The following is a 26,823-nucleotide window of genomic DNA, read 5'->3' on the forward strand; positions in this document are numbered from 1 at the left end:
AATCACTTTTTGCTGTCTGTTCACGAGCCGTGTGCGAATAGGAGACCAGCGTACCGGTAGCTCGTGACCAGCCTTTGCAATAAGTGCAATAGGGCAGTCTAGTCGGGAGTTATCCTGTTCGCTATTAAGTCACGCAAGGTTTCGTGGTCTCATTAGCGGCCATTATGACTCTCCATCAGTGTGTACGAATGCAAATGCATATCCAGAACAACACTTATCGTGTATCCCCTAAGGCCCATTTTCGTACGAAGCGGCTCAATTCGTACAGCCTCTGTATATACGAAAGCAAGCGATTCATCTGGAGTTGATCCGCATAAACAAAGGGTGCTCACTCCGGACCTAGCGTTACAAGTAGGAATCAATCGCTTTCAAAACAACTACGTTGATATAGCGCTGTATTACAAATACCGGGCCGGCGATGTTATATTGTGGTCACTCTCTCTATACCTCTTTTGGCACGTTTGACGATGGTAACTTAACTCGCATAAGTATGAATACATTGGAGTCGCGTTCTGAGAAAACTGGGCATAATGTATGTGCGTAAAATGTCGTCCCAGACGACACATTCCGCCTAAATTGGATTTTTGCTCAGAAGAGACTTCATTTAAACGAAAAATGTCATACAAGCGGAAAGTGTCGTCACTGATTAGCCTGTGCGAACTGCACAGGCTAATATGGGACGACACTTTACGCACATGCATTATGCCAAGTTTTTTCAGAACACGACTTATTGTATTAGTACATCGGCTTGCACAGGAACAGAGGTTTAACTGATCGCCATCATATGACTTAAATACTTTTAAATATATTCAAAAATATCCCTATATAAAAATAAAATTAACCAAACATACATTTTGTTATTCATTATTTTATACAATTGTATTGTTTTTCAGCTAAGTAAATATAATTAACATTCATGAGAACTTATGCCTTTTTAAAGGCATTTACCGGAAGCTATATTATGTGCACTGGTAAGTCCATCTATAAGATCTGAATTCTGACGTATTGTAGCTAGTACATGAATTGGTGCATTTAAATAAGAAAAACGGATGATGTCTTATCAAGATCTCAATATTTTCGTTGTTATGGGTGAAACTTTTCCTGCTCTTTGGCGTCAGGTGGTGAATTACTCACACTAGCAATCTAGCGACTTTTAGTTAAGTTCCATGAATGCACCGAGCGACTTTGTATGTAGGGCACAGCTATCACTTGCAGAACGCAACATGGACAACTCGGTGTGCTGAAAGGAAAGCACAACAATTGTGTGAATTTCAAAGTTTATTAGGTCCTTCCGCTCCTGAGCCTGAATTATGTTAGGACGAAGAGTGTTTCCGCACATTCCTTCTTTATAATAAAAGTGCGTTACGTTGAAAAGTTTAGAGCAAATTTGAGCAATAGCTGCAAAATTCCAAAATGATAGTTTTTACTGTATTCAATTCGATTTTATCATGGGCAGGTGCTTTAGGAGGAAACTCGACCTGTCCAGTAAAGTAACCAACAACCAAACTCACCCGGGTCGCCTTAAAGGGGCCTTTTAACAGAATTTGGCATGTTTTGAAGCTTGTCATTAAATGCTTAATATTGATAAATGTAAACATTAGATCTAAAAAGCTCCAGTAAAAAATCAAGAATACAATTAAAAAAAAACAATGAAAAAAGTAACCCTCAGCAGGGCTCGAACCACTGACCCCGGAGACCTGGAGTAAAAAGTCTACTACTAAGACCACTCGACCATCCTTCCTCAAACAATGGAATATGTATTTTATACTTTTTATAAGCGATCCTCGTAATTTCACAAAATATAACGACAACAACAGAACTTTCCAAATTATTCAATCGTTTCGCGTTGCAACGCTTAATTTTTTTTAGATTTTGTAATCGTCAAAAGATGCATATTATGGCTATTTTAGAGCATGGTAAAAGTTCAGTTTTAATGTTTCCTCACAAATATCATAACTACACCGAAAATTTGCGAATCTGAAGCAACTTTTTTCAATTGTGTCAATTTACCAAAACGTGAAAAGGCTCCTTTAAAAGCGAATGCATCCAACCATTTGCGTGTACCAGACAGCCCAATCACGTGCAGCCGCTATTTGCAATCTTAAAGGAGCCTTTTCACGTTTTGGTAAATTGTTGTGAAATTAAGAGTATTGCTTATAAAAAGTATAAAATACATCTTTCATTGCAATAAGAAGGATGGTCGAGTGGTCTAAGTAGTAGACATTTTACTCCAAGACTCCAGGGGTCAGTGGTTCGAGCCCTGCTGAGGGTTACTTTTTTCCTTGAAAAAAAAATGTATTCTTGATTTTTTTACTTGAGCTTTTTAGATCCAATGGTTACATTTATCAATATAAAGCATTTAATGGCAAACTTCAAGACATGCCAAGTTTTGTTAAAAGGCCCCTTTAAACGTTTTACTAGTTTTGCTATACAAGTGTGCAGCGTAATTAACTTCTGAAACAGAAAAAAATGATTCGCTAACGGTAGATGCACACTTCGGTTTTGTGTGTTTAAGCAAAAGTTTTAAACATGATAAATGGTCAACATAAACATGCAAAAAAAATCGGAGTTTTATTTATTTTTTCATTTAAATGTAAAAACGAAATAGAATACTGTATGGTTTTTATCAATGGTTGATATATATTCATTTTAAGTGTTAAACTAACAAAGAATGATTGAACAATCATGTTAAAAAGTCGTGAAACTGGTCGCGTATTTCACGCTTCACCTTTATAACCAGACTGCATGCACGTGCGTAACATATCGTCCGTGATAACCCTTGCTAATCAGGGTCGACACTTTCCAATTATATGGAATTTATCGTTTAAATGAACTTTCATTTTCACAAACCTAAATTGTATGCTATAAGTGTTTTACACGATAAGCCCGTGCTGACTTCACATGCTTATTTGGGACGATGATTAACGCACATGCATAAAGCCTGTTTTTCCTAGAGAGCGACTGGTACGTGTTGGTGGTACGTGTTGGTGGTACTTGTTGGTGCTACGTGTTGGTGGTACGTGTAGATGGTACGTGTTGGTGGTACGTGTTGGCGGTACGTGTTGGTGGTACGTGTTGGCGGTATGTGTTGGCGGTACGTGTTGGTGGTACGTGTGAGTGGTTCGTGTTGGTGCTACGTGTTGGTGGTACGTGTTGGTGCTACGTGTTGGTGGTACGTGTAGATGGTACGTGTTGGTGGTACGTGTTGGCGGTACGTGTTGGTTGTACGTGTTGGTTGTACGTGTTGGCGGTAGGTGTTGGTGGTACGTGTTGGTGGTACGTGTTGGTGGTACGTGTTGGTGCTACGTGTTGGTGGTACGTGTAGATGGTACGTGTTGGTGGTACGTGTTGGCGGTACGTGTTGGTGGTACGTGTTGGCGATACGTGTTGGCGGTACGTGTTGGTGGTACGTGTTGGTGGTACGTGTTGGTGGTACGTGTTGGTGGTTCGTGTTGGTGGTACGTGTTGGTGGTACGTGTTGGTGGTACGTGTTGGTGGTACGTGATGGTGGTACGTGTTGGTGGTACGTGTTGGTGGTACGTGTTGGTGGTACGTGTGTGGAACGTGTTGGTGGTACGTCTTGGTGGTACGTCTTGGTTGTACGTGTGTGGAACGTGTTGGTGGTATGTCTTGGTGGTACGTGTTGGTGGTAGGTGTTGGTGGTACGTGTTGTCGGTACGTGTTGGTGGTACGTGTTGGCGGTAGGTGTTGGCGGTACGTGTTGGTGGTACGTGTTGGTGGTAGGTGTTGGTGGTACGTGTGTGGAACGTGTTGGTGGTACGTGTTGTCGGTACGTCTTGGTGGTACGTGTTGGTGGTAGGTGTTGGTGGTACGTGTTGGTGGTACGTGTTGGTGGTACGTGTTGGTGGTACGTGTTGGTGGTACGTGTTGGTGGTACGTGTTGGTGGTACGTGTGTGGAACGTGTTGGTGGTACGTCTTGGTGGTACGTGTTGGTGGTAGCTGTTGGTGGTACGTGTGTGGAACGTGTTGGTGGTACGTCTTGGTGGTACGTGTTGGTGGTACGTCTTGGTGGTACGTGTTGGTGGTACGTGTTGGTGGTACGTCTTGGTGGTACGTGTTGGTGGTACGTCTTGGTGGTACGTGTTGGTGGTACGTGTTGGTGGTACGTCTTGGTGGTACGTGTTGGTGGTACGTGTTGGTGGTACGTGTTGGGTGTACGTGTTGGTGGTACCTGTTGGTGGTACGTGTTGGTGATACGTGTTGGTGGTTCCCCGCATCGTAATACTAACACTGACGCGTGGTGTAATGGATATGGTGTCCGCCAAGCGACCAGGATGTCAGGGGTTCGATCCCGACTGTAGGAGCGTTCTTTAGATCTTCACCAAAGACACCAAGTACACAGTCTAGCCCCAGCAAACGGACTCGAGAGCGTTTCAAAAAGCATGATGATTTCTATCTTATCTTCGTCAATAGATAGAACACAACTCACTTGTTGGTCGTCTTAATTTGGGTTACCTGTCCAGATAAACAACTCCAACGTTAAGATCGTGCAGTTGATAAAGTTGTGGTACGTCCCAGACACGTCAAACGAAGCCAGGATTTCGCGCAGACAAGAAGACTACTCCAAGTGAGAAGCGTAAGTTGCTCTTTACCGAAAACTTATATCCTCAGTTTATCATTAATTGTTTAACAAATACAATAACGAAATGTTTACATTTACAAGTGTTATTGATTTTTTGACTATTAATTAACACAGTTTAACTGTTTCTTACGGTATTTAGTTATGAATTTATAGTTTTCTATAACATACTTTTCATTTATCGCGTGTTTGTTTATCGTGTTTGTTTTGTATACTGGTACTAAAGCTACGTATGTCGTTTGTTGGGTCCTAATAAAATCCTATTCATTTCGCCAATCAATACATATGTCTTTGTCATGCAAAGATGTAAACGTCATGTGAAGCCACCGAGACCCGCTCTAGCAACAATGAATAGAATACTACTTCTGTTATATTTCCAGTTGACACATACACTCGACAATCATGAGCATCTTGGGCCCCTTGCGCGTCCTACTAATTGTCAAGCTCTGTTTGGCGGCCGCGCCATACCGAAGAAACGGAGTCTCCGACCCGGACCGTCTTTGGCCTAACGGCATCATTCCGTATGTTTTCGACGAGGAGATTGACGCCTACAGGAAGGTGCATGTCCTGGCCGGGATGAAGCAAATCATGCTGAGCACTTTTAGCAACCACAAGCAGTGCATCTACTTTGTACCGAGGACTACGGAGGCCGATTACATTCATATTCAGTTCTCCGGCAAGGACAGTGGGACCAGCCAGGTTGGTCGCGCTCATGGGCAGCAGTTTATAACCATCCACAAAGATATTACACAGGATTCAATCGTGATGGCGCTGATGGTATCGATAGGAGTCTTCCCAGCGTTAGCGAGAGCGGATAGAGACTCGTACCTGACAATTAACTTGAGCAACGTCGACCCCGCTGAACAGAAAAACTTTAATATTCCACCGAATACCAATACATTCAACTTGCCATTTGACTATCAGTCGTCGGTCATGTATCTACCATATTTTTCGGCTGTTGATAAGTCCGTCCCAACGATAACGACGAAGGCAGGTGGCTTCACCATTGGCCAGACGGTTTCAATGAGCATTGGAGATGTGAAACTCATACAGAGTATGTACCACTGCGCCGTTGATACAACTCATCGAGTTGATCTCTTAGGGCCGTTTGCATTCGAGTGCCACTTCCATCAAGATTTCTGTCAGTTCACCCAGGACACGACCGATAATTTCGACTGGGCTATTCAGACTGGACCGTCATCTACACCAGGAACCGGTCCGAAAGCCGATCATAGCTCTGGCTCTGGAAGCTACGCGCTTGTCCAATCCATAAACCATCACGGTCAAACTGCAAAACTGATCACACCGACGATGCCCGCCGGCACTTACTGTATCGCCATCTGGGTATACGCCTTTGGTGCTGATGTGGGCGCTCTCTCGTTGACGCTCAGAGAAGGGGGAAACGAAGCTACCATCCAGGCCGTGACGGTACAACCTGTTAGTCAATGGTACCATACGAACGGTGCATTCCAATCAGCTGGAAATGCAGTTGTGGTCATCGAGGCCACAATGGGTAACGGCGACCAAGGAGACATAGCAATCGATGACGTTTACATCTACAAAGGCAGATGTATTGATTGGTATTAATTGTACCCACAAAAAAATACCCCGAGCATAAAAGTATGACACACCTTTTTTGTTATTGTTCATTTCTGCTTACTTGCTTTGTTTTCAGATGGTCATGAAATTATTCATACTCGGGTGTCTAGTGGTGTGGGCGGGCGCATCCAGCCTCAGGAAGCATACACATCACTCTCGCCTTGATGGAAAGCTCCACTTCTCGGACGTCATTCTTGCGGACTCAACTTCCGGAAGCTTGGTTAGAACAAGTAACTACAAATTTCATGTCAGGAATGTTATCACTTCCCCTTCCGCTCTGTGGACCAATGGGAAAATACCATTCGAGTTCGATCCAGCTCTTCCCGCCTTTGCCATAGTCGAAATGCTCGCCGCCATGCAGGAGATCGAAATGAGTGTCTACAGCGGCGGCAAACCATGCATTATGTTTGTTCCCAAAACCAACGAACATGATTACGTGCACATATCATTTACAGACGGCCCACGTGGTTCCGCTAATATTGGTCGAGCTGGCGGGCGACAAGATACCGTCATCAATCAGATAAGCTCTCGCGGACATGACGACAACTTGAAGATTCTTTTGATGGTTATAGGTCTCATACCCGAGGTGATGCGGTCGGACAGAAACACATACATAAACATCGATCTTGGAAATGCGGTCTCCACTGATCCTTTCCGCATTTTGACTGGACAAGGTACCAGCACCTTTGGTCAAAGCTTCGACTTCGAGTCTTTACTGCTTGAAGGACCATACACGTACGCCAGGAATTCTGCATTTCCAGTCACATCAGCGAAGGTCGCCGGTAAGGTGATGGGTCAAAGCGTCTCATTGAGTCCCGGGGATGCTAATTTGGTACAGCATGCCTACAATTGCCCTGTGGACGCGACAAACGTCGTCGATCTTCTAGGCCAGCTTCCTGTCAAGTGTAATTTTCATACAGATATTTGCAACTTTGTTCAAGACACGACAGACAACTTTGACTGGATTGTTCAGACGGGACCAACGACAACTGCCGGTACTGGTCCAGCGGCCGACTTCAGTAGCGGATCCGGGAAGTTCGTCCTTGCAGAGGCAAGGAACCACCACAACCAAGTTGCCCGCCTTCTGACACCTACTCTCGGCGCAGGACAGTACTGTCTCCGTGCACAGATGCATGCGTTTGGGCCCGATGTCGGCAGTATTCGTATGTCGGTTAAGGCTAGCGGGGGTGTCGATGTAACAATCAATAACCAGCAAGGCCCATTGCCTAGTAACGACTGGTTCCACATTTATCTTACTCTTGACAGCAAGGTCGACTTCCAAGTCCAGTTCGAGGTTACTATGGGCAACGGTGACCAAGGCGACATTGCTCTCGATGACATCTATATGTACTATGGCCAGTGTATCCAATGGGACTAATTGTTGGTATACTGTACAATTTTACAAATAAAGTTGTCATCGCCTTCGAGTACCAAAAACTTTTCCTTTTCAATAGCCACCAATTTAATTCGCACGCGTTGCATCGGGTTTAGGCCTAATGATATAGGCATTCGGTTTTTAAGACTTCTATTTTGAAACTAGATCTGACACACAACTAAATCCACGTCAAAGTATTTCCATAATGGTTGCCAAGGCTTGACAGCGAATCGGCATCCTCCGATCCTTACAGTATTTATTATCTCGCAAAAGTCTATAGCGAATGTATTTTTCCTTTATCCGACCCATCTTGGTGTATGGCGATGTCGTGTGGGACAATTGCTCATTGAACTAAGTAACGATATAGAAGCTGTCCAAAACGAGGTTGCAAGTATTGTAACTGGCGCTACCAAATTATGTAGTTTTGACCGTCTCCTAGTTGATCTTAAATGGGAATCCCTTGCCGACAGAAGAAAAAAACATAAGTTTATTCTTCTTTATTAGATGAAGAACAACCTTACCCCATCATTCCTTTCAAACCTGATACCCGTACAGTCCGATCGCACATATTCGCTTCGTACTTATAACGATATTCAGACAATATTAACAAAGACTCAGCTGTACGGGTCTTCATTCTTGCCCTCAACCATCCGGTTATGGAATTCTCTTCCATCGCCCACAAGAAACGCCACAACGGTAACTGCATTCAAGCATAAACTTACAAACAGACAAAGCACAAGATCGCCAAATCTTTATAATATCGGCCATCGAATATCGGAGAACCGCCACTGCCGACTACGTCTAGGTTGTAGCACGTTTAACTATGAGTAACACCGCAGAAACCTCACTTATAGTCCTCTTTGCTCCTGTGGTGCATAAGAAACGCCATCCCACTATTTATTGCAGTGCCCAAATTTTGATAACTTAGTAACTCATTCCTTTCAAATCTCACGCTGGGTATGCGGATACTTGGATAACTGCTGCCAGCCCTGCAGATGGCACTTCGATACCAGATAATAACAAAAGCCACGCGCGAGAGGTAACAGTAGTTCATCAGTTTGTTTTTAAGTTATATAATAAAGATTAGTTTTTTAGACAAGGCGCATGGTCGAGTTTATAAATGGTGTATCTTTTTCTATTGCAAAGAAAAACATCACGGAAGAATGGTAGATCTTTCCCCCAAAAATAGAAAATTCGGTCGGAAAACAGCACAAACTGGATGAACAATAAACATTTCAACAAAATAAAACTACTTAGAAATATTGCAAGAAATTGTCTGATATTCCAGCATGTTGAGTAATCACTGTGCTTCAAATACTGAAATTTTATTAGTATTCAATAAAATATAAACAAAGATAGAGCATGTTTTAATAGGCGGTATTCATGAAGTTACGGATACTTTGATTCCCGATATAGGGCACTTCGGATAATAGAGACTTTCAACAAATTGAGCACTCTGATAACCGAGTTTTATCTTCTACCTGAAATGCATATATGTATATTATGGCTATTCTTACCAAACATTTTGAAGTAGGAATCAAGTTACATTGTCAAGGCCGACACATTGGGAATCTATGCATAACGTAATTACACACACGTGTAAAATATAACCAACGGCGTTGTTCGTTTTCAAAAATCGTAATACTATTAATTTATATAATAAATATTATAAGTGCACACTTTAAATAAGATTAAAATGCTTATTTCTGAAGTAATATATTTCAAGTGACGACCGAAAATAATTGTCTAAATAACAAACTTGTTTTTGAGTTGTAAATTAAGATTAAGAGAATTGAAAATACAACGGATCATGTGGATAAACACGACTGTGTTCAATTGAACTTATAGCAGGACTCTAGATAAGGGGAGCAATGGGTCTTAAAGCGACCAATACACCTCATAACATCCTGTGTCATTGGTGCTCATTAGAATCTCATCATGAAGACGATACTAATGCGTAGCCACAAAATTTTAAAGAGATTTGAAAACTCCCTTTATATTGAGTTATACACTTCCCTTTCCCTTTTATTATCATATCCTAGAGGGATAAGAACATGTTTCGGTAATTCGTTTTTTATTTACGTCAGTACATACATTTTTATTAATTGCCTGCTTTGTAAAGCAGTATTCCACAGCGAATTCTGCATTTCTGATTCTTGAAACTTGAAACTTGAGCATTTGATTGAACGGCCATTTCTACGTATAAACATATTCAATGGCGTTGTACAATAGAAATAAAAACAAAAATTAAACACAAATAAAAAAAACATACAATAATATGGAGTGACACAGTAACCGATCCTTAACAAGCGAGCGAAGCAATCCTCTTCACACGTTAAAAAAACGAACATCAGTGCCAAGTATCAAACAAGTCTATACAAAACATTTATCAAAGGTACATCACGTATTACCTTTAAAATAATGCAAAAAAGTCGTCGAAAAAGTATGTCTTAAGTTTTTATTTGAAGGTGTCTATTGAAGTACATTGTCTTAAACTCAAAGGTATGTTGTTCCATAGTTTTGGACCCACAGTTCCAAAGCTTCTATCACTGAATGTTCTTTTCTTGTTGAACGGTACATTAAAACAGCCTATTGATGATGCTGATGATCTAAGATTACGTTTAGATATCGGAGTGGATAGAAGTTCGGTCAAGTAGGCAGGAGCATTACCAATTGAACAGTTAAACATGTATGTAAGAATTTTGAATTCGATTCTAGTCTTGATTGGCAGCCAGTGCTGGTCGTGAAGTGATTGTTTTGAACTGTCACTCTTTCTACGGCTTAAAACCAATTTTGCGCACATATTTTGAACACGCTGTAATTTTGCCAATTCACACTGGGAGATGCCGTACAAAATAACGTTACAGTAGTCCAAATGTGAAATGACTAAAGAAAGAACTAGTGTTTCTGTAGCGTCTTGCGTTAAGAATTTACGAATGTTTTTTTATTTAAAAAATAATTCAACATGGCAGATCTACACTTTCTCTTAATGTGTTCCTTGAAGTTCAGCGTTTCATCCAGAAAAGCGCCCAGATATCTGATGCTACTTTGACGCTTGATTTTGTCACCACATACATCCATGTCCCGAGTGTTACACTTATTTAATTGAGGGCGACTTCCAAACACTATGCATTCAGTTTTTGAAGCGTTCATTTTGAGTTTATTACTTTTCATCCAGTTGTTTATTTCTTGTGCACAATCTTGGAGTTCGTTGATGGCTTCAGTTTCTTCCGATATAATCGGTTTGAAACGTTTGCTGGCAGTATGGTCATCTGCAAAGCCATAGACAGAGATGGAAGGGGGTACTATGTCAAAAATTGTTCCTGCATATGTGAGGTAAAGCCAAGGGTCCAAACAACTTCCCTGTGTGACACTGCATTTTAACTCACGTGGTTTCGACATGCATCCGTTCACACTTACACAACAACTTCGCGGCCGCAAGTATGAGACCATCCAGTCCAGCGCCGCCACAACACACGCCATATTGACTTTTCAAGACATCTAAGAGTATGTCATGATCTACAGTGTCGAAATAGAGTGTGTTATATCTGTTAAAAAGTGTCGAGTTATCTGGAATCGAAGTGCCATTGTCTTTGAGATGATCGGTAACAGAAGTGTCCATAAAAAAATTGGCACCCAACACTTAAAACATTTGAACAACCTCAAATACGCTTTGCAACTAAAATTTAACATGTTGTAATATTAATGGACATATTGATCTTTTATTTCGATTAGTTGGCACGTTCTTGATTTATTTCGAAGTATTTTTATTTTGTTGAAATACGTACCGATCATCGAATTCATGACGATTATCGATGACATTTTATATCTTTTTTTACAATCCGGTTTTCTTTCACGACTTTCTTGCTCCGCAATACGAAGTACTATACCATTAATCGACCAAACAATGTTACGTGCCTGAAAACCAAATGAACAGAACATAAATACAAAAAAGCTGAAGAGCTCAACTCTCGCGCGTGGCTTTTGTTGTTATCTGGTATCGAAGTGCCATCTGTTATCAAAGTATCCGCATACCCGGCGTGAATCTACTATTCCCATTGACGCTAAACAATCTATTATTTGGGATTGACCGGCTACCACCTGAAAACAACACATATATATTTCAGCGTGTCCAAGGCTTCATTGCAGCATCAAAACGCTTTGACATATAGACGTTGGTTTGGATAGATTCCTATCCCCCGATCCCGAATAAGTGTGTGACAATACGAACTTCCTTCTTTTGTATACACTAATGTTTAGATTAACAATAGCATCCTTTACAATCCATATTGCATTTTTGTCTTGTAACTCCAGCATGGAAGAGAACTAAAATAAGCATCGAAGATGCTTATCTTCTTATCTATGAGAGGTTTAATTACTTCTTGATTTGCACATGACTATTGTAATCAATTGTTCTGAATCAATAAATATGTTAAAACTAACTAGAGTATTTCTTTTGCAAAACACAAACACTTAATATCGGGTTTCTCCCTTATATATGGAATTTATTAATGATTATTCTATTCGCAATTGGTTGTCGTATGCATTGCTAACATTGCCGTTAAATCAACGTTGTCTATTGCCGTTATTACATGAAACACAACAAACAAAAGACAGTTGCACGGAAATCATTGAAATAAAACGGATAAAAAAACGGGTGAACGTCCTTATGCAATTGATTGATAAAAAAGCACTCGGCAGGATTTGACTGTTGCCACAATGTGGTTTGTTTCCATTTTGAGTAAGCTGATTAAAGCGCCCAAAGTCTTAAAGAGTTATTAATTGACATGACGCCTTATCTATGATCGCTCCGCCCACTAGAATTGATCCACCAATCAGCGATCGATTAATCGGGCGCACTCGTTAGCAACGATCTGTCCGCCATTTTCTAGACAAGCTATATGTTAAGGTTCACTTTTATTCCAACGAGTTTCTTTTGTTTTCCTCTTTAAAAAAACGATTAAAAATGGTTAAACGGTGTCAATAGGGATTATGTAACTCGGACAATCGATATCCTGAAAGATTAGTTGGTGACATTTAATTTATATCGTTTCCAAAGCCGAAAAGAGATCTTGAGAAGTATAAGAGATGTATAAATACGTGCGGTCGTCACCACGAACAACTGAACGTCAACACTGTCAAAGACAATTATAATATATTTTTATCGGATATACTAGCAGATTTAAATAGTTTATGTTATCGATCTGATTATCACATAATATTTCACTTTTTGACGATGCTGGAACAGCATCGTCTAAGGTATGATAACCATCAAAAAATTCTTCACAATGGCGACCTATGTAAAAGACCGAGCCAGTCCGATTGAGATAACTCGATTTATCAGTTACTTCCCTTGGGCATTCGCCACTGCGTAGGAGATTGCTCGTTGATTTTCATTGATAACATTCTCCTAGCAGAGTTGTCGTTCGTGTTTCAACATTCAACAATGGCCGCCCCCATGAGAGTCTCGATTCAAAACTTTCTTACTGCATAAATTGGCTTGTTTCGCTATTTAGAAGCTGTCATTTATGATATATGAGTTATTTATTCACTAAATCTCCGCTAATGACAACAATGGATGGAATTCGAAGGATATATTCGATGTGAATGGATCACTTTCTACAACAATGGCTTCGCCCATGAGAGACTTGATAACACTCGTGTCAAAACTTTCTTACAGCTTAAATCGGCTTTTTTCGCTATTTAGTAATGCAACAATAAATGGAATTCGAAGGATATATTCAATGTGAAATGAAGCACTTTCTGGATCTCGAGAGATTGACAAGGCAAAACTGGCATACTGATGATACTGGTATTTTAGTTATCAATTTAAGTCACATTTTGCTTTATAAATTCTGTTCGAGCATTTTGCGACTTATTGAATGGCTATGATACCTGATATCAACAGCTTATATGGGATTTGCATATCACCGAGCTGAAATACAACATTGATTACAAACTCTTTACTCAAATTACTGGTTTGTATAAATTCTTTCTTCTTTCTATTTAAGTAGTTGATATCATAGTCCAAATAATAAGACGTAATTTACCGTTTAGTCCATGTATATCGACCTCATATTTATAGGAGTAGATATTATGTTTACGGGGCCTTTTCACAGATTTTAACATGTTTTGAAGTTAGTCATTAAATGCTTTATATTGATAAAAGCTCCAGCTAAAAATCCAGAATAAAATTCTTTTAAAAAAGTAGTCCGCCGCAGGGCTTGAACCAGTGACCCCCTTAGTCCTGGAGTAAAAACGCATTAGCCTGCTCGACTTTTCTGCCAAGTATAAATGGTTGACGTATTTTATACATAATATAAGCAATCTTCGTAGTTTCACACAATTAAACAACAACAACATAACTCTCCAAATTATTCAATCGTATCGCGTTGCAACGCTTTATAATTTTTAAATCGTTAAAATATGCATATAATGGCTATATGTGACCATGGTAAATGTTTAGTAATACTGTTTCCTAAAAATAACATAACTTAAACGAAATTTTGCGAATCCGATACAACTTTTTTCAATTTTTGTCATTTTACCAAAACGTGAAAAGATCTCTTTAAAGTTAAATGAACTGTATCCCAGTAAAAGAGACATTAAGGCGATTGTGGCCAGTTTAGATCCAGTTCAGCCTGCAGTTGCTTGAAAGCTGTTTGCTTAAGAGCGGTTTTCTTACAATGACAAATAGTTTAATTGGATACTGATTAGACTGCCCTTTTACTGTGACCTGGCTAATTAAATTCAGAAACCTGGTAACAGTTTAACGTTAATGTTACCAATGTGTCAGACCAGGGCCTGGATTTTGAAATCTAGGACATGCATGGTCAGAAGATGTCATTTAAGATTATACATTTTTTCAAACATATACAAATGCATACAAATATAAATAGTAAAATGCACTAAGTCAGAAGGCATTTGATTTCGGCTGGTGCCTTGGCACACCAGGTGTTTCGGTTGCAATAGTTTGATGGACTCACTACTTGGATGTGTAGTCACATTATTTACAGTATATCAAACAGTATTTAGCATGAACCAATGATTTTTTCAAACATAACTAATTATTGATGTAAAATGCTTGAAGGAATAGTATTTAAGGTTTAAGAAGGCATTTTCTTTTTGTTTTAAAGGATATCTTTGAAAATTATATTATTTATGAATTTTTTGACAACAACGGGTAACGCATTTTAAAAAAATGTAATTAATTTTCGACAAAAAATGGTACCATGAGTAGCATGAAACAATTTTTTTGTAATTGATGAAAAATGATTGCAAAAATAATATCTAGGGTCTAATAAAGCATTTTTTTATTTTATTTTATTTTAATAGGTTACTCTGAAAATTCTATTTTTCATGATTTTTTTTTTGCAATAAGGGGTTCTGAAATTTAAAAAATGTTACTGGATTTTTAGACCAAAACTGGTACTATTATAATTATATTGTTTATTCTTGAAAATGTATTTCCCCTATTCACTAAAAATAACACTTTTGATCAGAAAATTCATATATCATGATGTTTACTTTTATTTTCAAGAAGCATAATGCCTCTTTTTAGTTGTATTCAGCCACAAGTTCTTGTCAGCCACTTAAGGGTTATATGTTGCCTTTCTTTTACTAAATGCAAAATAATTCTACGCTTTGATGACATACATAAAATATTTTATGTCTTTACAACACCGACAGGCTTATAAATTTATATATTAAGTACTTCCATACTAACAGGACCATTCTAGGCGGGCAACCTAGCAACCTTGATTTGTTCATATCTTCCTATCAATCTGTTATATGTGTTATGAATCATTTGTTCGAAGAACATTTAATGTTTGTTATGACTTTTAAATAATTCAATGTTCAATGTGATATTGTTATTGACCGATAAACCAACATACTGATTAAAAGGGAATATTTTATTAATTATTTGCATTGTATCTTACATAAGAAATATTTGCCTAAATGTTTTTCAAACTATAGAGAAATCTATATACAATTAATAATTGACGACGTTTATAAAAAAAAAACATTTATGAAATGGAAGTTTAAAGATAAAAATAAATAATTGAGTGTCCGAGCAATGTGGATGAATGAATATATCGGATAAAACGAACACTTGTCTACACTTGAATTATGATTTATTTTTCAATATTGTATGCACTTAAGTTTAGCCTTTATGCTTTTTTTAGCATTTATAGACAGTGTCCCTCCCCAAAATCAAGGAATTATTACTTGTCATTCATTTATGTAATGGTATACAATAACATTGTGGTAGAATATTTGAGAAAAACATTAGAAACGAAACTTGTCAGTGATGAAATTGTCCATATGGTTATGGAAATTACCGATCGTCGGTTTCTGAAAAACAATACGTCACGGTTTCCAAAAATATGATGGTTGTACCCAAAGATGTTGGTGTTAATGAACATTACTGGTTTATATTTTAATAATTTCGATTCTCATTTGATTAATATGTAATTTCAAGGCTGATATACTTGAAATATGCAAGCTATTCTTTCGTTTTGCATATGTCTGTCGATACATCTGTACAATCGGTAATTTCCGTAACCACTCGTTAAATTGTAGCAAACACAAGTTTAAATATAAAAAAATGCTTTACACTAATATTCTACCTGTTTCTTGCTTAAAACTAATGCATGAATGATTTAAAAGTAATATTGCATCGTTTTCAGCCAAGAACACTGTCTATGACCGCCAAAAAAAACATAACAAACTTTTTGATTTACGATAATTACTTTATGAATAGCTTGCATGCGGCATGACATTGAATGTTCCGCAAAATAAATATCTCGACTTTATTTATTGGATGATTTCGGACTGTTTCATCCAATCAGAAAATAGCTTTTAAACGTAATTTAGACCCATGTTTAGCGAGATAATTAAGTACCACCTTTTATACACTGCCAAATTGTGACATTACAAGTTACCTCCCTTGTTGGCTCATTCTATTGTATTATTATGCCCCCCTTCGAAGAAGAGAGGGTATATTGTTTTGCACATGTCGGTCCGTATGTCCGTCCATCAGATGGTTTCCGGATGATAACTCAAGAATGCTGGATGCCACGTTTATATTCCAATCTTCATAAAATTTGGCCAGAATATAAGTCTCAATGATATCTTGGATCAGTTCGAAAATAGTTACAATTGGTTGAAAAACATGGCTGCCAGGGGGTGGGGCAATTTTCCTTATATTGCTATAGTAAAACATTGTTAACACCCGAGAGGTCACATTTATTTTCCGATCTTCAAGAATTTTGGTCACAATATTTGTCCCAATAATATCTTGTTATCTCAGGTGAACGCCTTTGTGCCTTTCAGGCCCTCTTGTTTGTTCATCTTACCATTTGAAGAAAAGATATCATTGCACAGATGTCTTTTACTTTTAGAATGTGTTATGCTGCATTTCTTATGTGGCTTGTTCGGGGTATATTGTTTAGCACATGTCACTCAGTCCGTCAGTTGGTCCGTCCACCAGATGGTTTCCGGATGATAACTCAAGAACGCTTAGGCCTAGGATCATGAAACTTCATAGGTACATTGATCATGACTGGCAGATGAACCCTATTGATGTTCAGGTCACTAGATAAAAGGGTAAGGTCACAGTGACTATAATGCTTAGGCCTAGGATCATGAAACTACATAGGTACATTGATCATGACTGGCATATGACCCCTATTGATGTTCAGGTCATTAGGTCAAAGGTCAAGGTAACAGTGAGTCAAAACAGTTTAATGATTTCCGGATGATGACTCAAGAATGCTTACGTCTAGGATCATGAAACTTCAAAGGTACATTGATCATGCCATGCAGATTACCCCTATTGATGTTTAGGTCACTAGGTCAAAGGTGAAGGTCAAAGTGACTCAAAACAGTAAAATAGTATCCGGATGATAACTACAAATGCTTACGCCTAGGACTATTAAACTGCATAGGTACATTGATCATGACTGGTATATAACCCTTATTGATTTTCAGGTCACTTGGTCAAAGGTCAAGGTCACGGTGATGCATAACAGTAAAAAGGTTTCCTGATGATAACTCTAGAATAGTAAGGCCTAGGATCATGAAACTTCATAGATAAATTGATCATGACTGTCAGATGATCCCTATTGATTTTCAGGTCACTAGGTGAAAGGTCAAGGTCACAGTGACAAAAAATATATTCACACAATGGCTACCACTACAACTGACAGCCCATATGGGGGGCATGCATGTTTTACAAACAGCTCTTGTTTGTCTTATGTTGGTAAATGTTCATCTCGTCAATTTTAGGTTAAGTTTGAAAGTAGGTCATATGTGTTTTAAACTAGGTCAACAAACCAAATCACAGAAAAGGTAAGTGAACACTCCAGAGGTCACATTTTTTTCCAGATCTTCATGAAAATTAGACAGAATGTTATCTCGATGAAATAAAGTTTCAGTTTGAAAGTTGGTAGTTTGTCAAAAACTAGGTCATTAGTTCAAAATATAGAAAACTTCCTTTACCTTTCTACAGGTCACATTATCTTCCTGATTTTCATGAAAATTGCTTACAATGTCCATCTTAATCAAATCAAAAGCTGAATTTTCAAGTTGGTCATGTGCAGGCTAAATCTAGGTTACAACTTAGTCAAATCATACACAAGATTTTGACACTATAGAAGGAGTTTTGGGTGAGCGATACAGGGCTATCTTGTTTTATAACAGCCTGTAGTAAGAAAGGGAAGGTATTGTATTTGTTTCAAAAGTAACATTTTATTGTTATTGGAAGTAAAATTGGATAAATGATAAGCAATAAAAATTACACAATTGCGGTGATGTAACTTAAATGGATGCTTATTTATTTTATGCTTTCCGGTGATTTATACAGACATATCAGTGAAATAAACTGGTATTTCACTGTTTAAACAGTGAAAAATAACAGTGAAAATGTCGATATTTTTCGCTGTTTTTCTGGGAAAATCGATATTCCGCCGAATCCAACAAATATCCTCTATATATCCATCCTCTTCAAAAGCATCGTCAAACCAGTACTTTCAGTGCTTTGATTTTAAATAGTTTTATCAGTTACTAGGTCAGAAGCGAGGTTCATCTGCATTACTTAAAGAGAAATAAAACCCAGCATGAAGCATAATTCATGCTGTGTTTTATTACTCTGATAGTAATGCACTTAATTGACATCATACATGTTATTTGAAGGTGACATGTGATATATTATCTTATTAACGGTATCTACACATTTGCACTCATGTGGTGTCACCAATAAACGCTTTTAATCCACACTAGGAGCTCGAATGCCTAGATCTCATTTTTTAAACGAGTTTTGTTTATTTTGTTCGGATTAAAAAACGGAAATGAAATATGGCAAAATCGGTGTAAAAAGGGTTAATGCAACCCTGACATTTGGTATCCAGAAAGATAAGTTAGATGAATTAAATTTATACCATTTCCAACGCGGCAATGCGGTCTTGACAAGAGCGAGTGGAAGCTTCAAGATTTACCGAGATCCCCTTTATAGAACATTAATTTATTTCACAAACTTGAAATGTCATATAAGCAATAACTAAGCATTATTAAGTATGCATTATGTCACGTGTGCATGTAAAATAATTGAGAATGTTGGTACCCAATTCGTGTAACTTTACGAAATCCCGTTAAAAATCGCATGAGTCAGAAACAAGTGAAAACCATTTTGTTATTATTTTAATAAAGACGTATCGATAAATGCTATTGTAAAAGAGTTATTATTACTGATATTAGTTAACCAATAAATGCGGTAACTTCGGGGAAGTCGGTAGATCTACCTGCGCGAGCGTCTGATATTGGTAGCCTTATTAATTTATAATAGCCTGACCGTATTCCATTTCGTACAACGCTTATTTTATATCAGACAATGTCCAAACTTACTGTGTTGTTTTTGCGCTTTAAATTATAGTGATTGATAAATGTCCCATAAGCAATGTTTAATATGATTAATATCACTTTTATACGCAATAACATGTGGGATTGAGGTAACCACCCGGCGTCAGAAAGCGCGTAAAACTTCACCGAATTCCCGGTTATAAAGCGCTATTTCGTGTCAAATACACGGGTAGGGGGGAATGTTTCGGTAATAATTTTGTTAATAACACGGGTAAATACCGGTGAAGTGTTAATTTATTGCAAATACCACCATAACACGTAATAACGGGTTCGATTTCGGTAAGCGCGCAAGCGTTTGAGAGCGTGTTTAATGTACCGATTTACCCGTTATAAATAGCTGATGTTCTCTTTAATCGTATATTTTTTGCATTTGCAGAATAACTAAATGGCATCAACCCCTTTACAGGTGTAATATGGTGTTAAACAAGTCCATAAAATCATCCGGAATATCGCGTAAATCAATATGCAGTCTATAGGCGAAGAAGCCATTTTGGTGTTAGCTTGTCTAGGTTTTCTTCCCGCTGAGCCACGTGATTAAGTGGGCGGAGCGATCACCGATAAGGCGTCATGTCAATTGAACTCATTGAGTATTGACAGAATCATGTTTATCATTCTATGAACTGTGTTTAAAAAAGGGAGATCGACTTTTTTATTGAATGCTTTTTTGAAGTCGTTCTTAATGATACGTATAAAAGCGAAGTGAATTTACAAACACGACGTTCTCAGGTGCAAGAAAATAGCTATTGGGTTATACACGTAAGTGAGCTGGAAACAGGTTAAATGTACATGCTATATGAGCCTACTTGTTCTGAGAAAAATGGGCTTAATGCTTGTGCGTAAAGTGTCATTCTAGATAAGCCTGTGTAATACGCACAGGCTAATTAGGGACGACACTTTTCGCCTAAACTTGCGGACTTCACAGGCTAATCTGAAACGACACTTTACACACATGCATTAAGCCCAGTTTTCTCAGAACGCGGCTTATATACAAACGGCTTTCGTTATTGAGTAGTATGTCTTTCGCGACTAAAATGTAATCGATTCAGACTAATTTCAAATGACATTGTTCCTTTAAATGAAGGCTCGTATTAGCAAAAATCCAATTTAGGCGGAAAGTGTCGTGCCTGATTAGCCTGTGCGGACTGCACAGGCTAATCTGGGAAGACACTTTATGCACATGCATTATGCCCAGTTTTCTAAGAACGCGACACATAATAAAGGCAGGATATTCAATAATATACGCTGGACCTTATACCAACTAAACTTCCCATGGTCGAAATATCAAATATATATACTATATAGGAATATAAAAAATGGCGATACGATTGTCTGACTTTTTTAAATAAGAGTAATATAAACGCAGTTTTTCTCTAATAAGACAACAGTACATACAAACATAAAGAGTCAGGACATAAAGCCATTTCTGCAACTGATATGGTTATGTGTGAGTACAGGCGCATACAATCCGGACAGTAAAGGAAAACAATCATTGAGTGCTTTGAAGTAAAAAATGAATGTGTTTGTGATGGTAACTGTATCACTTACATACGATTATATTTTAAATTACACATTTTCCCCTCAATGATACCTTTTGATGGATGGGGAAACCACATTTACATGTATTAAATATACTTCAAAATATATACAATTTATCAAAAAGACACTTAATGCATTTAACATTTCACTTTTTTCTGGAAGTTTGAAAGGGAAACGTCGTATCATAAAACGCAATCATAACAATGTCCCAAAGCCAGCTAGTAGTATTTAAATTGTTATCTTTTACACTTTAAATACTCATACGTGTTTAAAATATTGCATTATACTAATCTCTGACACTAAAATAATAACAGTAATGCGATTTATTTCGAATCGTGTTAAGAGAATACCATCCGGAGATTGTTTCTTTTTACTCCAATTGAAATGCCCCGGCGAGTAATGCCCCGGCGAGCAATGCCCCGGCGAGTAATGCCCCGGCGAGTAATGCCCCGGCGAGTAATGCCCCGGCGAGTAATGCCCGGCGAGTGTATCGCCCCGGCGAGTAATGCCCCGGCGAGTAATGCCCCGGCGAGTGTATCTGAACAGAACAAAATCAAACACCGCCTGATGATTAACGAAAAATTTATTTATAAAATAGCCCGGATTAATGTAGTTTTCGTTAATCAAAAGATCGCTGGAATAGATGAAGTATCTTACGCATTGTATTTTAAAAAGAACTTATTGTACGTGTTGAAAGTATCAGGACTATTTCCTGCATCCACCACGACAATCGCAAAAAGTGCACAAAGTGGAACATTAGTTTGTAAAAGGCAGCTGCAACATTTGCAAGATTTATTCATCTCCACCAATCAAAAGAAGTGCACATGACTCAATGTACATCCCAAACAATAATCGGTAATAGTTAACGATTCGGGTTTAACCGCGAGCGGGATACGCACCCCTACTGCCATTTTTATTTTTATGTCTTTTCTTTTTTAATGACAGGGGGACGTATGAGGACCCATGGCTCAAGACCGGTGTCTAGGTGCCTTAATCACCTCCCATAACCTCTCTAAGACCCATCTGGGTCTATGCTGGTTGCAAATGCCTTTTTTTCTAGACGATAGGCATCAATGGATTAATGTCTGGAACCAATGACCCTTTTAATCTAAAGTAAACCGTCTGCTCATATAAAACTCACTAAAACACATAAAACATAATATTAAACTTGAAACAAACAGACCATAAATGAACAAGGAACAAAATTGTCACAAAACCAGGTTTTCAATATATAAAAAATTGATATAGGGAGACAACTACAACTCAAAAGGTGCATTGCCACTGATTGTTCATCACAGTAACAAAAATCAATTGTTTCAAAATCAATCTATTTTTAGTCGTGGCGACCTTGACCTTGGAGATATCAACGTAATTCTTTCGCGCGACACACCGTCCAATGATGTTGAACAAATGTACCAAATGATTTTAAAATCTGACAATAAATGACATAGTTTTGGCCCAGACAAGCTCATTTATGGCCATTTTTGACATTTGAACTCAAAGTGTGACCTTGACCTTGGAGATATCGACGTAATTCTTTCGCGCGACACACCGTCCAAAGATGGTGAACAAAGGTGCCAAATGATTTTAAAATCTAACGATGAACGACATAGTTATGGCCCGGACAAGCTTGTTCCGCCCGCCCGCCAGCCCGCCAGCACACCCGCATTCGCCAATCTAATAACCAGTTTTTTCCTACGGAAAACCTGGTTAATAAAACGATTTCAACTACGCCAACGCTCTACCCTGCTTGCCTGTCGAATGACCAAACCTACAAACCTGTGCACGAGGAAATATAAGTTCCGCACCATTGAACACGCACCACCTTCAAAACCGGTATAACCAGTTTATTCAATCACGAGAATCAATACATCCATGTTTTATATTCCATTAAATTTATGACAAACATAAATTATCTATCATCTAACAAAAACTAACACGTTTGTTTAGGTGTCATGACAAGCAGGGTATTTACCGACTGAAAAAGAACGGGGCTAATTATAATGTATAGTTAACAATTTACAACATCAATTACCATATATATTTACATACCCATGTGAGAAGAAACAATCTTTTGTGGTTCATCCGAGTCTCTCACGTATCGATCCTTAGCATTATTAGTTTTCCACTGTCCATGTTTTGTATAATCTATCAGACACATCGCTTTTTGCAGCTGCAATTGCTGCCCCTTATCGAAATGAATGCAAACCGTAAACATTAGGATTAGGCAAATGTAACAAAGTTTGTGGTGTAAATTGTATTGTGCTCTATTGTTACTCATCTGCTTTGAGCCAACTAAAATGTCTTTATTCATTTTCGTACAATGATGTATGTTTCTAAGCAAAAAATCTATTGAAGTATCTAACGGGAATAGTTGCTACCAAGATATTTTTTCAAGCAGAAGACAAGTCTCAAATCCTAATAAGTTTTACAAATTGTCACCAGTTCGCCCTTGCACATGTCACCAGTTCGCCCTTGCACATGTCAACCGTTCGCCCTTGCACATGTCACCAGTTCGCCCTAGCACATGTCACCAGTTCGCCCTTGCACATGTCACCAGTTCGCCCTTGCACATGTCACCAGTTCGCCCTTGCACAATGGATCCGTTTAACTCCTGAAAATGTACATTGTAGCACAATCCTCAAAATGTTATATCGCATCTTTACAACAACAAAAAAAAATTCGCGAAATCTTAAAAAAAAAACACAGAAAAACATACCAAACACGTTGTGACAAATCTCATATCTAATAACGAAAGTGTTTAATAACCTGTTTTATATCCTCTATAGTTATTACGCATTTTTGAACTGTTGATTTGAAATTACCCGTTCAATCCATGTTTAGCAAAACAAACCAGATTAGACTCGCAATGATCACAAAATCCCGCGATTGTATGAGCCCGTGAAATGCCAAATACAATTGGCGATCCACCCGCATAGCCATAGGTCGAGTAGGAAAAAGAGGACCAACAAAAGGATCCTGCTCTAGTGGAGCTAGGGAAGCTGAAGCAGATGGCCGATCAGCCAAACGATTGAAAACAGAACGTACATTCAACGCATTATAGGGATTTTATTTATTTCTTTTTTTGACAGCTCTAGTCTCGGCCTTGTCGATTTTCTTTTCATCGTCGCTTTCAGCCCCCGGGGGGAAGAATCAGCCAGCCTGACAAATTTATTACTGTAAGTTTTTTTTAAATAACTTTTGTTGCCTTTTCACTAATCATAGCCAAGGCTATCGCTGTGAAATATCCATTTAAGAAAAGAGCAAAGGTAAGTTTTTAATAAGTACTGATGTTTACACGACCAATCCCGCGATGGCCTACCTTCTTAACCGCTACCACCACGTGGTTGCTCCGTGCGTCCATTAACTGTATCAGCCCTGTCCCCGCCGGCAACGCGATCACGTCGCTCATCCTGACTGTAAATAATTCACAAATTGCAAATACCAAGCCGGCACAATCATAATTCAAATTTCACAATTAAATGTGACATGGCATAAATAAATAAATTGATTTCAACTACGCCTACGCTCTTAACTGCTTGCCTGTCGAATGACCAAACCTACAAATCTGTGTGCGAGGAAATCTCGATTTCCACACCATTGAACATGTTAAACCTTCAAAACATGTATAACCATTTTATACTTTCACACAACGATAATAAATACATTTTAGTCACGTTCTGAGAAAACTGGGCATAATGCATGTGCGTAAAGTGTCGTCCCAGATTAGCCTGCGCAGTCCGCACAGGCTAATCAGGGACGACTATTTCCACTTTAATGGTATTTTTAGTTTAAAGGAAGTCCCTTTTTACCGAAAATCTAGTTTAAGCGGAAAATGTCGTCCCTGATTAGCCTGTACGGACTCATTTAATCCACATTTCGGACATCGCCTTTATTGAACGAATGCGGTTGTGCCTGTCTCGCAGATGTTTTTCCAAGAGAATCGGATAATCCGTTTTTTATGAACATAACGCATTTTTTCGTGCTTTTATTTGTCTATCGTTAATTTAAACTGCATTATGAAAATTTAATAATGACATGGTTGAAATGTAGGGAACATCATCAGAGCTATTTAAGTTTATTTAAGACTCCAGTTTTCTTGTTGAATATTGTTGTCGTAAATTTAGATTTTATTAAGAAATAAGTTGAGTCCTTATTGAGATATTTTTATTAGCTTGAGAGCGATAAATACAAAATATTAATAAAACACTTACGTTTAAGACTTAATTAGATAAATACTTTTTATTAAAAAAGTATGTTTTTACTTTAAATCATAGAAAGAGTTTCACTAATAAATATTTCAGGACCAGTTTTAGTTACGATAAAAAGCTTTATTTCTTCTATAGATTTTTATTTGATCTTTACAATAACACTCATAAAGGTAAATATCAATAACGAAATATAACATGTTACGACAAACACAGATATGTACCATTAAATAAAATAAGTCTTGAATCTTACAATAATTCTTACCGAGTGTCTCCGGAACTGTATAAGTACGGCATTTATAAAGAAACGATACAGGTTTAAACAAAGGCATATATATACTTTTTAATAAAAGTGTCTTCCTCGACCTTCAATCGGTCAAAGTTTTTCAATTATGTACCCGGTTCTATTTGCGTTGAAATTAAAAAGTTAACTTCAGACTTAAGATATTGATATAAACTTTATAATACCCTTGAATAATAACATTCCATTACGAAACGAAAAATAGGCAAATGCATAAGTGCTTTATTCTTATACATTAAGATATAAGCACAAACTGCAAGGAAAACTGTATTTTATGCACTAAAGATTTTCGCAAATGTTTTTAATAACTTGAGATATTTGCAACAAGAAATATCTTTAAAAAAGATATACGGCGTTGATTGTGGTTGGAGTTTATGGAAGGTAAAGATTTAAATGAATGAGATCAAGGATAGCTAATATCTTTTTCTGTGCAGTTTTTAGCTGCATCAAACGCAGTACGGGATGTTACGCGGAGTTTTCGCGGCTTATTTTACATTATTACATATTGCTGGTCATAAACCTATAGATACAAAAAAGAAAACCAAAGTCAACCGGCCACACGCGAAGTCTCCGTACATATTTTAAATATGTATACGCGCGTTCTTCGAACAAACCTGTTTGAGTGGTTTATCGGGAATTGCTACGTGTATTTGATTCGATTATTAACAGTATCGAGAATCATCGCGCTCATACTTAATACATTAGTCAATATGCTGCAATAATACATTAGTAAATATGATGGAATAATTCTTGTTAATTAATTAAAAATAATATTTATCATGGTATTGTTGAAAACACATTAAGAATCTATTATTGACATGCCATAAAATAATATCGCTGGATATCTTCATTTCACATCTTTCTGGTGGTAAAGAAAATTCTGGTTCACCTAGTTCACGCTATAGCGTCTTTATTATATAACTATTATATAACTGACCGCGAACTCCGAACAGCACAGAAGGTCTGACCTGTATATAAACTCTGACATTCAAACACACTAACCGCGAACTGACCCCTTATACCTCGCGGGTTGAAATGCAACACATTAAAGTGAGGCATCGCTTCCACTGCTCTTTATACTTTTACATATAACATGTTGACAGGAATATGGAAGTCAGTACTAAATATGAGAACATGGCCTTTAAGTACACAACGTTCTCGCGCTGAAAATCCTCTGAAAATAAAAGATGTACGCACAAACTGTATTGATGTCGAGATTGAGTGTAAAACTGTTCTATCTATAAAGCCTTTTTATTAGAGATAAAACTGTTTCATGCTGAACAC

The 26,823-nt window shown here is 38.0% G+C and overlaps 3 protein-coding genes across 3 annotated transcripts; 2 read left to right on the forward strand and 1 right to left on the reverse strand.

Moving 5' to 3' along the window:
• Window positions 1–3,159: 3,159 nt before the first annotated feature.
• On the reverse strand, window positions 3,160–4,239 carry LOC127864920 (mucin-6-like). The gene has a single exon (XM_052404811.1). It carries the CDS (start codon window positions 4,237–4,239, stop codon window positions 3,160–3,162), a length of 1,080 nt encoding a protein of 359 aa, XP_052260771.1.
• Window positions 4,240–4,493: 254 nt separating this feature from the next.
• On the forward strand, window positions 4,494–7,627 carry LOC127869522 (MAM and LDL-receptor class A domain-containing protein 1-like). The gene is made up of 2 exons (XM_052412159.1): window positions 4,494–4,598; window positions 6,277–7,627. The coding sequence occupies exon 2, from the start codon at window positions 6,277–6,279 to the stop codon at window positions 7,576–7,578; it is 1,302 nt and encodes a 433-aa protein (XP_052268119.1). The 5' UTR covers window positions 4,494–4,598; the 3' UTR covers window positions 7,579–7,627.
• On the forward strand, window positions 4,951–6,231 carry LOC127869528 (meprin A subunit beta-like). The gene has a single exon (XM_052412172.1). The coding sequence runs from the start codon at window positions 5,004–5,006 to the stop codon at window positions 6,186–6,188; it is 1,185 nt and encodes a 394-aa protein (XP_052268132.1). The 5' UTR covers window positions 4,951–5,003; the 3' UTR covers window positions 6,189–6,231.
• Window positions 7,628–26,823: the final 19,196 nt, after the last annotated feature.

This window comes from Dreissena polymorpha, chromosome 1 (genome assembly GCF_020536995.1).
Source record: "Dreissena polymorpha isolate Duluth1 chromosome 1, UMN_Dpol_1.0, whole genome shotgun sequence".
NCBI classification, from domain to species: domain Eukaryota; kingdom Metazoa; phylum Mollusca; class Bivalvia; order Myida; family Dreissenidae; genus Dreissena; species Dreissena polymorpha.